Below are 13,039 nucleotides of genomic sequence, written 5' to 3'. Positions count from 1 at the left end.
TACTTGTCTTCTCCAAGCTGTAGTGCCTTCCTGGGACCTGCCTATATTGTCATTGCTAATTATAGTAAAGCACATAAAGTTTTAAAAATTGTTGGGTGTGCCTAGATAAGGATACAGGCTTGCTTTGCTTTTTGGGTTTTCCTTTGTTACGTTACTTAAGAGATTTCTTTTTTCTTTAATAAAATAAAAACTTCATTGAGCATTTATTATGTGCCAACTCTAAGCATTGTACATGCAATAACTCACTTAATTCTCACAATAACTCTATGAGGTAGGTACTATTACTATACCTATTAAATGAGGAAACTGAGGCACAGGGAGATTAATAAACTTGCTCAGCATCTCACAACCAGTACGTTCCAGAGCCAATTTCTACCAGGCATCGTGGTCCCAGAATCCATGCTCTTAACCAACATGCCATCTTAGAGAAGTTGGGATGCAGGGCAAGCTGCAATTATTCAGTCAGCACTGGTGAGGGAGACATTCGAACATTTCCCAGTTTAAAATTTAAATAAATATATTAAGGTATTATCTTTGTTAATGTGCACAGGAACAATGCCATGGCAGATAAAATGATTTCCCTCTGCCGCTTTTAGGCTCTGTGACCTTGGGCAAGTCACTTAATCTCTTTGGGCTTAGGTAGTTTCTTTATAGAAAAGAGGTGAATATGCAAGCCTGATGAAAGTTCACATTTTCTGAACTCATCTACCCGTTCTAAGTCCTAAAAACTGATGGTTCTAATTACAGAGAAGGCAAAACACTTCTCCCTTCTCCCTGCACTTCTCTGCACAGAGAGGACTGAAAAACCTGCTGGGTGCAGAACAAATCAGAGGGCCTTGAGAAGCAACACGACCAATAATCTTCCCTTCTAGTTGCGTCATCCTCGTATCACTAGATGCATTCACCCCATTTAAGAGAACATCATTTCCTTGAGAAAACCTTCTGGAACCGTCCTATCAGGCTAGGCTCCCCAGCCCCACGCCCTCTCCCACATATTCTCTCTTGCAACCCTCCCTATAATTCTCCCTCATGGCACCTGACATGCTTGAATCATTATTTGTAATATTGTGTTCAATAACTATCTTCCTCCCTAGACTGAAAGCTTCTTGAGGGGGAAGTGGGTCCATTTTACTCATCAATCCCTGCACCAAATATAGTGCATGGCAAACAGTAAATGTTCAACTATTTACTGATGGTCTCATTTAATCCTTGTAACAGCCCAGGGAGGTGGGCAAATTCATGCCTCCTTTTATTAATGGGAGACTCCATCTCCTGACTGGTTATTCACAAAGCTGGGACTGAGCCTCCAGGCCTACGGATTCCCAGCTGAGGACTCATTCCATACCGCCACGTGGCCTCTGCTCCCAGAGGCGGGTTTCAATGTACATCTGCCCCCAAGCAGGATGAGTCAGCGGTGCCATCCGCCTCTCACACCAGGTTAGCTGAGGGGACGGAGGAGTGACAGGTCGTCCCTGCCACCAAGCAGCGGCACAGGCTCTCCTTTGATTTGAAGTGGCAGCTGCCCTTTGATGATGTACATGAAAGCCTGTGTATGCTAAAGGCAACCGTACAGATGTCACAGCTCCTGCTGGGACAAAAGCTATTTCTCTGCTCTGCTTCAAACCTAGGGACAGGGTTCCCCTCCGCCAAGATGTGTCTTAGAACAACAGACTGTTGTTTTAATGCCACACTGACCTTGAAAAACACTTGTGATTGGATTTAATATTGTCAGTCATTAGAAACCAGTTATGTTCTCATGATTGGCACATATTGAGAACAGCTTTGAGAGTTAAAACCACTGAAATATTTTCTAGAATACTGGTTGTCTGGTCTTGCCAAGGTGTATGCTGCTTTCTCACAGGGGGCTGCCTGTTTCCAGCCTTATGGGTTGATACTTAAGGATATCTGTACTCCACAGCTTTTATCATTCACCCTCGTTCCACTATGCTCTCGGCAATTCACTGGTTCCTTTCCAGCATTTATAGATCATTAATATATATGCAGAGCACTGTGCTAGGCACAAGGAGGATACAGGGATGAATAAAGCACAATCCTTGATCTAAAAGAGCTCACCGTCTATAGGGAGGACAAACACACAGTTAACTAACCATAAAAAAATACGAGATGTTCTATGAAGGAACTGCCAGCAGGACAGGGTCTCCCAGTGTCAGCCGCATGTCTGTCACATGTACCCAATACCACAGCATGGGTCTCCTAACCACTCTTACCTCCACTGTGAGCCCACACTGTGCATCTGCTCTCTGCACCACCACTCACACCTCTGTTGTCTCATTGTTACAATAATGAATTGCGATTGGCTTACTAGTGTGTCTCTTTGCTAAATTAAGTTCTTTGAGGACAAGGGCTGTTTCTCTTTTAACTTTATACCCCCAGTGCCTTCCTAACACAGTACCCAGTACAGGGTGGATACATTGGAATGATAGCTAACTGAAGGAACAAAGAACTGAGGAATCACAAAGGAAGAACTGATTAATTCTAAGTAGAATAAGCAGGGTATTAAAGATAAAATGTTTGGGTTAGATGATACTAAGTTCCTAAAGGGCAAAGATGCTTCACCTAACACAGTACTTGGCACAAAGCATCTACTAGAACACAGGATGGATGGATGCATGGATGGATGGATGAATGGAGGGTCAGATGAGCAAATATATGTGTATACTTGTAAGACTTTCATATCTATGCAATGTATGCCTGATTAGAAAGAAGTCCAGAAACTCTTACTTCTATTACAATGAATCTCCTAAAATAAAATGTTACAGTCTGAGCTTAGAGTTTTGCTTATTACTCATTTCTTTATGATAGACTTAAAAAGATCAATAGATTAGAGAGAATACTATATATGTTTTAATTATGTTTTCTACACAAGGTCACTGTCATAATGCAGATGACAAGTGAAGGGCCTCTTCCTCATCTTTACCATTACAGATTTAGCACAAAGGCTTAATAGCCACAAGAATCTTTCTAATGCCTTTGATTCCCTGCCTTCAACCCTGGGAGCCATCCTAGAAAGAGTAAGACTTAACAGGGAAGGCTGGAGGCATGGTCATGAGAAGTCAGGGGGGAGACCTGGCCTCTGGTGCTGCCCTGGCATTTGCCAGGCAGGTGATGCTGACAAACTGCCAGTAGATTCTTTTACACTGCCTTTCTGGGGCTCTGAGAGAGCCTGTACACTACCCACTAAAAGCCACTAACCATCACCAAGGAGAGCATTCAGTAAACATTAAAGAACAAGGACAACAGTAAGACAATTGTTTTCCTAGTGAAGCCTGGGTACCTCTGTCCCCTTCTACTGAAGGACTAAAGAGGCTGCTCCTCCTGGGTCCACATGTTAATGAGACCCTTGGATTACTGCGGTGGAAGAGGGTCATTTTACATCTTGATTCTACATGTATGTATCACAGGCAAATTCATTTGGACTGGCTTTTGAAGATCAGCCAACCCTCACTTTAAATAGATGAGAGGCCCACAGAGGTGGGGACAGGAACTGTGCTGTGACTATGGAAATGAGTGAGATGCAAACCTTGCTTTGGGGGAGGCTGTGGTCTCACAGTGGAGTCAGAGGTTATAAAAAGATGCATTTTAGCTGAGTGTAATAGTACTTAAAAATGAGGTTATACTTTGTAGAAAGAACAACTGTAACACCTAAACCTAGGGTTTCAGGAAGAAAACTAAGCCTGCTCTTCAATAGCGGGACCATTTTTTACTCACCCTATTCATTCCCAGGGCCTGGCACATGGTAGGCATTAACATTTCTGGTCAAAGGAATGAACACACATATATATGTATAAAAATGGGAAACCCCAACATCTGGACGTTGAATGCCTGAAATAGCAGTTAACTTTACTCAGCTCCTGGGGATGGCACCCACCTCCGCTGGACAGGACTGAGAGAGCTGCAGGGGGCTCTTGATGAGTGCACACTCCTGTCTCCTCCTGTCCCCACAGCCAAGCCCCCTCTCCCCACTCCAGCGCACTATTTTTCTGAGCCTTCCAGTTGGCACATACATGGATTTCAGACCCTGCTTTGTTTCCTGGCACCCCCAGCTCTCCCTTCACTGCTGTGCTTGTGTGCATGTCTCTGCAGTAAGGAACCGCTCTGAGGAGTCAGGGCTGGAAGAGACACTCTCGGTGTGTCTATGAAAGGCTGCAAGAGCGCCCCAGAGCATCTCTGCCCTTGCTGAGGCCTTCCAAGGCAGGAGTGCAGGTACATGTGGGAGGATGCCCATGCCATGGATTCAATCTTGGGATCTTAGGTTGGGGGCTCTGGCTGGAACGCTGATGCCAGCTTCCACTGTGTGGCTGATGCCAGGGTCCTGGCTTCTTTCTGTGAGATGCGGCTCTGGAAGACCTGACGGTGGGATTTCCCTAACTCTGCGGTAGAGCACAGAGCCCAAGATCAGCATCTCTGCCTCCTTCTGTGTGATTTAGTCTTACTTCAACTCTTCCTGTCACCTTGCTCCTTTCCTTGCTCCAGGGGGACAGACCTATTGTGCCTGCATTCCCCTCCTCTCTCATGGAAGGGGGTCCCCAGGGAGACCGCAGGTGTGCTAGCTCATAAAACTGGTTCAGATCCTGCCCATCTCCTCTCCTAACTGTGTAGCCATGGATAGATAAGCCACTCAACCTCACTGAAACCTAGAAAATGAAAAAGCTCCTAGCCATGGGACTGACACCTATTGGGCACTGAATAAACACTACCTCCCTTCTCCTGATACTGGACGAGTCATACTTCTTACAGGGACCAAACCACCCAGAGGTCACAAAAGGGAAGGGGGACACCATGGATCCTTCCTGGACCTCTCATTTAGCACCTCTCCCTTGCTAGGAATAGGGGTATGGCGGGAGATGGAATAATTCTAATAAACGATCTGTGGGTCTGAATGACCCATAGCAAGTGTAGGCAGGTATCAATAAGCTCCTTCATGGGGCTGCTAGCACTGTGTACTGGCCCGACTCAGGAGATATCAGCTAGAAATGTCTTCCTTCTTTTACATCTCTGATGGGACAGGAGATGGGACCAGCTTGCCTTAGCCCTCCTCTCTCTGTCTACCCATCTGTAAACAGAGCATCTGCAACCCTTCCTGCCTCCATGAAGGGAATAGAAGAACTCTGGAAATAAGCTGCCATGGCTGAGTATATTATTTTCAATGTGAGTTCCAATTAGGAGATTTAATAAATGTTATGAAAACACCACTTCCTCCCACATAGCACAATGAAAGCCTTATTGGAGACTTAGCATCTTACCTTTACTTTCTCACCATTAATCTCCACTGTCTTAATCATAAAATCAACTCCAATTGTGGCTCCTTGACCTGGGGGGAAAAGACCCTACAGAAGAAATAACAGAAAATGACAATTAAGCAAATCTTTCAATTAAATGAAATCCCCTATGCCCCCCGTCACTTGCCATCAGCAGCCCTTCCTTTGGCTGAGTTACTTGGTAAAAAAGAAACATCCCTACAGTGTCACGGGAGCCCTGTTTAACTGAACTTTGTGCATATGCTTTGAGGGGAGGAGAAAAGACAGAGGAAGAGGGAGAGAGAAGAGCTGAAAGAAGAAAGAAAGGGGGCCAAAGAAAGGGGGAGCAAGATAGAAAGCGTTAAGGGAGAGAATTAGGAAAGGGTGGGGGATCTGATTCCAAAGAATGAAACAGAGAAATCAGACACAAGGATAAGACTGAGAAGAATGGAGCCACAGGGATAGATCAGGATTGTCAGGGTGGAGACACAAGGAACAGGTGCTGTAAAATGGATAAAATCAAGGAAGCTTTTAACTAGTTATCAGTCCAGGGCATGAATTGCTAGAGAGTAGACAATCAACATGAAAAAGCAAACAAGCGCTCAGTATGAGAAATGTGAACGAGACAGGGAAGCCTTTGGATTTCTCCCTGCCCCAAGGGTGATACTTATTTCCCTTAGTGAAATGTCCCATACCCATATAATTATGTGAGGTCAGGGCCAGTGATATGGGGAAGATGATCAAAGAGAATAAAATCATTCCGGGACAAAGTACGGTAGATACAGCACTAAACCAGGGGACAGCAGACTTAGGACCTCTGTGTGACCTCAGGCAAACAAATCCCCCTCTCTGGGCCTTAAATTCAATGAGTATGAGGCTGATGGAAGTATTTCAAACAAAACAAAACAAAATATTTATCTCAAACCGGAAGCTGAGTTAGAATGATACGATTTTAGCAAAATTACATGTATAATGCTATGTACTATTATGTAACATTTCCTGTAATCTTAGGGAGGGAGTTGGAGGTAGGAAGGAATTCTATTAAGGAAGAACTTTCACCTAGTTTCTCTTCTCTCTTCACTTATACTTCAGAATTTCCAGAAATTGAAGAAAAATGGATTTTCTTGGCTTTGGCAGCTAAGATTGGGGCATCTTTAATTAAGTCCATTCCCTAACAAGAGAGTTCTTTTAAAGTTTGGACTCAAAAGACTGAGCTTCAAACCAACAGAAAATGTTCCATTGAATGTCTGCAAAAGATGTAAATATAAACATTCATAACTTTTCTTACAAATATTGAATCAATTTTCATCTATTTTGGTTTGGCTCAAACACAAAGCTGCCAAGCTTAAGTTTATAGCTCCAGCTGTTTTGCAGTCTAACAAATGCCAAAAAAATAAAACAAATCCTTCCCAATGTCTCCCCCATCATTTTGTTCCCCAATTCCTCATGCCTCAAAAGAGCTGAATCCAACTTATTTTAACTCTCTACTAAATAACAAAAACAAGCATAACCCTGTCTATGAAATATGAATTTTAATGGGAGTTGGGGGGTTGGGGGCTGGGAGGGGTAAAAAGTGAACAGAAAGAAAAAAGGTAGTGTGCTTAATGGTATAAATCACTATTCAAAAATGGAAGAATTTTTAAAGTTTATATGATTTTAAAGAGCAAAACCAGATTCCTTTGGTCTCAGAGGTTAGAACATGCATAAAATAAAAATGATCAGGCTGGGAACCAGGAAACCTGGGTTCTAATCCTAGCTTTGACACTAATATGTGAGATGCTAAGAAGTCATTTTGTCCTTCTAGACGTTGAGTTTTTCATCTGTAAGATGAGAGGAGTGGGCTGAATAATCTCAAAGCGACCTTTCAGTAATAATGACAGGTCAAGGGAACTTTTGATGAAGGGACTTCAAACTTCTTTCCATCTCTGCAGTCTTGTCCTCCTGCCAAAAGCAGGAAAGATTACTAATGTTAAATGGAAGTAAAACAAGTTGCAGTTTCCAATACAATAGCACATGGTTGACTAAGCCCAGGTGTCTGTTAACTTGTTACTTTGGATTTCACCAGGCCATTAGTAAAAAGTATGAGTTCTATTCTGTGTTCATTTATCATGGGAAAAACCCTGGCATTTCCCAAGGTGACTCTCTGCTCAAAAGCTGTTTCTGTCACCCAATCTGCTTCTCCAGCTTTCCACAGAGCCAGGGACTATCTGAGCTGAGCTTGGAGACCCCCAGGCTCCTTACATGTCTCCGGCAGGCTCCCAGGACGAGCCACAGGCAGAGCTGGGACTAGGACCTGAGCCGCAGCACCGGAACCAGTACGCTGTCTAGGGGACCACGATGTCCTGTGTGCTAGCTGGGAAAGCCGGTCTCAGCTTCCCCAACTAGCACTTTATGAAAATGCAAGATGTGTGCATGCTAGTCCTGGAAAGGATGCCATGCATATTTTTCCAGGGAAAACCCAAAAGATCCTCAACTTCAAAGTGATGTCTCGCTTGTTTCTGTATAAAAATAGGCATACAATCTCTGGCAGTAATTCTCAAAAGGGAAACCAAAAGGGAGCTTGTACTTAGATCAAATGATAAGGTCTCAACCCAAAGAGAATATTTAATTTAGCTCAAATAGTCCTTCACTGTTCTCATTTCATTCCCATTTATTAAATTTTGAAAAATCAACCTATCCGGTTCTAAACCAAAATGATTTACTCAGTTTCATAGGAGGATGTGAGAGGGCACAGGCAAGGAGTTTGATTGGTTTAATTTGTACTTGGGTTTTCAAAAAAATGAATATTTAGGTTTAGTCTGATGTCCAGATTCATTTCTTTCCATCTTGAGGTTATTAATGACTAATAATCTATTTTTTATTTAAATAATCTATTTTTGATACTTGACACTGAAGGCAAAACCACTTGCCTCTTTTATTAAAGGAAGCAACGGGAGGGCTGGCGGTGACCCCCAGAATCGCACTCCCTTGAGATGGTTTAAAAACGCCAGGCTATAAAGCTGGTGCTCTTTCCAAGGGCATGTTAAGAACTGGCGGCCAAGGGGCTGGCCCTGGGACCAGTTACCCTTCTCATTAGGGTCCCCTAACCCCACAGGCTGGACTGACAAACCCAACCTGGTACTTCAAGTTCTCTTACCTGAGTGAATCGTCGAACTAGGCACGTCTTCCCCACGCCGGCATTGCCAATTAAAACAATTTTAAACAGGAAATCATAATCTTCCATACTCATTTACACAGCTGCAAAGGCAAACACAGGCAAGAGTGAGATGGGGCCTGGTCAGACTTGCCCACAGAGCTCACGCTGTGCCAGCCCCATATCCTCAGGAACAATGGATCTGACTCATTCGGAGAGCAATTTAAAGCTCCCCTCCGGTTACCCTGCTGGCAGGAGGAACACAGGTGTTTGGTCACAGGTGGACTTTATTCCTTCCCAGTCACCTCATGACACAGAGAGCAAATGACACAGATGTCCTTTGACCTCGTAACCTTTATTCTTCCAAGTCATCAGGTCACAGGTCACTCATGGGATAAAATGTTTTCCTTTAGCATGGAAAGGAGACTACCCATCTGTGCAGATAAGCTGGGTGGTAAGGGAGCCCAAGGAAGCAGGGACAAAGGAAAGCCCATCCAAAGCTTGAAGGAAGTTCAGGCCTGCCTGTGTGTGCCTCTGGGAAGAAGATGAGGGGCTGGGAGACCAAAGGGGAAGGAAAGACTCGGTCTCCTGCACGTCCTGGGGGAGGGGGTCTTGCCAGTGGGAGCTATCGTCATCTTCCCCCCACCCCACTCCGCTGCTATACACGCCCTGCCGGCCGAGCTGATGCTGCAGTTCCCCCAGGAGTGCCTGTCTTCTCAGTCCCACGGCCTGTGGCATACGTCACTTCCTCTGCCTGGATGCCCTCCATTCCACCCTTCTGTGCCATGAAGTCAATCCTTTAAGGCCCAAAGCAAGCATATCTTTCTGAAAATTCTGCTGGTCTCCAAATAAAGTTAAATACTTTCATCATTTCTCTGTCCTAAAACTCCACTTGCTGTATACAATTATTTGTTCAAATGTCTCCCTCACTCTTGAGGGAAGGGATTACATCTTTCAGCTTTATTTCCTTAGCCTATGGGACAGTTGGACTTCATAAATGTCTATTCTATCGATTTGAAGAATTAATTCCTGGCCTACTGCTTAAGAGTAGGCTTTAGTTTCTCTAACTGTGCTAAAAAGAATGTTATATGCTCTACTTCAGAGGACTGTTGTAAAGATTAAAAAAAAACAACCCTACACAAAAGAGCCTTGGTACCCAAAAGCTTTATTTATCCTGGTGAAAACAATTATTATCTATTAAGTACCTGCTATAGTACTGTGCTAACACAGTAGGAAATGCAGAGATAAGACAGCCTCTGCCCTTGAGACTAACATGAGAAAAGTTAAACAACAGCCAAGTTAAATATAATTCAAAGCAGCAGCAGAGTTCATTTCATAAGGTGCAGGCAGAACAAGCCCAGCGGACTCTGGCGGGAGAGCAGAAGGCTGCTCGGCAAGCCCGCAAGGGAAAGGGTGAGGGGAGAGCTAGAGAAGCCTCAGGGTCTCTCCCAGGGGCCTAACAGAAGCTCGGGAGGCTGCAGGGCTGCGGGGGGTGGGGGGAGAGAGCGAGGAACTGCACCAACACCTGTCAGGTCGCTTGGAGAGCACAGTCCCTGTGAGCAAAGGTGATTTCTATTCAGCTGTGGATTTCAACTGATCCTTTGAAAGACAACTGACGTGACCAACCAAATATGCAGGTGGGTCATGGGGTTCTGTCTCAGTTCACTGAGACCATAAAGGAAAAGCAGTTTTCTTTCAAGAATCTGAGTCCATAAGCAGTGGCTGAACTCACTATATGCTAGGCACTACATTTGGCAGTTTATGTAAATTTCCATTTGTTTTTACAAGTCTGTGAGGCTGGTATTTAGTAATATGCTACCTATTTTGCAGATGAGTAAACTGAGGATAGCCCAAAGTTATAAAGCTAACAGCCAGACTTCAAGTTCAGAAGGCATACAGTGTTATCAAACACTCTAGCTTTGGAGACAGAGAGACCTAGGTTCAAATCCTGACTCTACAGTCTTCTAAGCTTGTGCCTTTGGGTAAGTGATGATTTTTTAGAGCCTCAACTTTCCGATCAACAAAATGGGGCTAGTAACACCTATATCCCAGTGTTGTGATGCTTGAAGGAATTGACGGAAACCCCCAAGGACCTGGCTCTTAGTCACCCAAAACTCCTCAATATAACACCATCTTCCATGGTCTGGTTTCCGCTTTCTTTGCCAGCCCTGTCTCTCACCACTCTGCTTACCCACGAACTCCAGCCTCACTGGATTTCTTCTGCTCTCTGAATACCACAGCAGTGCTTTCTCTTTGGATTTTCCCATATACCATTCCTTCTGCCCAGAACACAACCTGCCCACGCACCCCCGGCCCCGCTAACTTTCATTCCCCCTTCCAGTGTCGCTTAAATATCACCTCTCTGTTATGCTTCTCTGACCTGTGAGGCAGTCTGGGCCTCCCTACTACACACTCCCAATTCCCTCCTAGGTCCTACAGTGAGAGGCACCCTGCTTCGCTGCACTTAATTATTTACATCTCAAACTCCAAGTCCATCCCTCAGCACCTCCACCCTACACACATGCACACACAGCTGTGAGCCACATGAGAGCAATGAACTGTCTGGTTGAGTCCTGATTCCAACCCTTTCCCATTATCATTATTGTCATTATCTCATTCTATATAATTAGTTCATTTAATCCTCACAACACTCTTATCACGTGGACACTATCAGCATCCTTATTTGGCAGAGGGGGATACTGAGGCATAGGATAAGTTAAATAAGAAGTCATTAAGGTCCCACTTAACAGGGGGTCGCACTTAACTGGTGGAGCTGCAATTCAAAACCAGACAGCCTGGTCCAGCTCCCGTGTCCTTGAAGCACGACCCTGGAGTGCCTTTCACGATGCCTGGCTCATAGTAGGAGCTCAAGAAAGCTCTGATGAATTGAATGATGACGGGCAAGCACTCAATAAACCTGATTTCCTTTTTCTCTTTCTGTCTGGCTTCAAGTCCAGACTATACTACAATAGTTTAAACAAGAATTGAGGTCAGACTCCAGATGAAAACTCAGGGACATGGTATTAATTAAAATTCAATAAAGCTGTTAAAAGTGAAAAGAAAAGAAAACTCAGGGCTAGGCACAAGGAGAGCAGGACAATGTGAGGCTCTGTGGGCCATGTACGGGCCACTGCCCTCTGCTTGCATAAGCCAATAAACAGGGAACACAAGACTGGGCTGCTTTCTTTTCCTCTGCTTAGATCGTTTGCCACAGATTTAGTTCTCCATCTTTGGGAGAGGTCCAAGAAACAAAGAGAACCCAGAGAATGTCCCCAAAAAAAGACCGGAGAAAGAGCTCTCACATGATGGTGACCAGCGCACATCAGGCGCCTTCAGGAAAAGAAGGTGAAGGGCTCCTTGGCCGAGTCAAGCCTTGTGTAGTCACCGGCTGGGTGTGCCGTGGAGTACAGATGAAAGCCCTTCCCCCTGCTAAAAGAAATTGCTTTCATGTTCAATTTTTTTTTTAATAAACCTCTGGGAAAAAAGTGTTTGGTCTCTTTAAATATGCAGGCTGCCTGTGGCTAAGGCTGGGCTGTAAACTCCTGGTTACTTGCTGTGGTTACTGTCCTGCTTCTAATAGAAAACACATTGCTGGATGAAAAGCCCTCTGTATTCTCTGGACACTAGGCTCTGAGGAAGCCCTCCTGCTTAGTAACAGTCTCCATGTGAAGGGACAGCATCCCAGGAGAAGCCTATTCAGAAGCAGTTAGCTACACCCACCCCTAAACTGACCACAAAAGTTACCTTGTCTGGGGAGCAAATATGTCAAAAGATATGCTATTCTATTATTGTTAATAATAATAATAGCTGACACTTACTCAGTGCTTACTGAGCCAACCAGGTACTCCTCTCCATGTATTCATTAATTTAACCTCACCACACCCCATGAGGTAGGTACCATTATCATCAATTCTAGCTTACAGAAGAGGAAACTGAGGCACAGAGAGGTTATTCTGAAGTCACAGAGCTAGTCAGTCTTAGGCCTGGGATTGAAAACCAGGTCCTCCCTGATTCCAATTCCAAAGCCTGGCTCCTTCTGAAATAGGATGCAACTGCTTCCACCTTGTGGCTGACTGCGTTGCTAGACCTGTCATGGGGCCTGGAGGCTCAGGTGAGTGGAGCTCCAGCCCCTTTGCACTGCAGTGTTCTAGACTCTCCCTCCTCTCAAAGCAGCATACCCACAGTGCTAGGGCCACACTGACCCCAGGTCATACAAGCACTGCTCCTCACTGTGCCCGCCAAGGCCAGGTCTCTTTTATGGGCTGGACCCAGACTCTTCTCCACAGACCACCTCTGTAAGGCAGTCATCATTCATCAATGAAACCGAGTATGGGCACAGGGATATAACCAGGTACTCTACTCAGGTGAACCAGCAAAACATCAAATATCAAAATCACCACAATTGCTCCAAATAAATGGATATATGGATAAGAGCCAAAAAAGGAAAAGTAGATGAGAAAAAGAAAAAAACGAGTTTAAAGAAGATACACGAAACAAGATATACTATGAAAATATTAAAAAGAAAAAATTGTAAGCGATGGGATTTTGGCGACACAAACCATTTATCAAAGTGACCTTTAAAAAAACACTGTATGTACTGTTGCACATCAGTACATTTTTTCCTCTGACCTTTCGGGCTCATTGTAGC

At 44.5% G+C, this 13,039-nt stretch overlaps 1 protein-coding gene across 2 annotated transcripts in view; it reads right to left on the bottom strand.

Moving 5' to 3' along the window:
• Positions 1 to 13,039, bottom strand: part of RAB30 (RAB30, member RAS oncogene family) — an 82,281-nt gene that overhangs the window by 11,460 nt on the left and 57,782 nt on the right. For both annotated transcript variants that reach the window (XM_037010589.2, XM_073215948.1), the window contains exons 2-3: positions 8,395 to 8,495; positions 5,265 to 5,348 (exon numbers count right to left, since the gene is read on the bottom strand). In XM_037010589.2, the coding sequence (XP_036866484.1) occupies positions 5,265 to 5,348; positions 8,395 to 8,487 (177 nt within the window). In that variant the 5' untranslated portion in view covers positions 8,488 to 8,495. The remainder of the gene's footprint in view (positions 1 to 5,264; positions 5,349 to 8,394; positions 8,496 to 13,039) is intronic.

This window comes from Manis javanica, chromosome 11 (genome assembly GCF_040802235.1).
Source record: "Manis javanica isolate MJ-LG chromosome 11, MJ_LKY, whole genome shotgun sequence".
Lineage (NCBI taxonomy): Eukaryota > Metazoa > Chordata > Mammalia > Pholidota > Manidae > Manis > Manis javanica.
The sequence above is the reverse complement of the archived record's forward strand: the minus strand, read 5'-3'. Positions and strand labels throughout refer to the sequence as shown.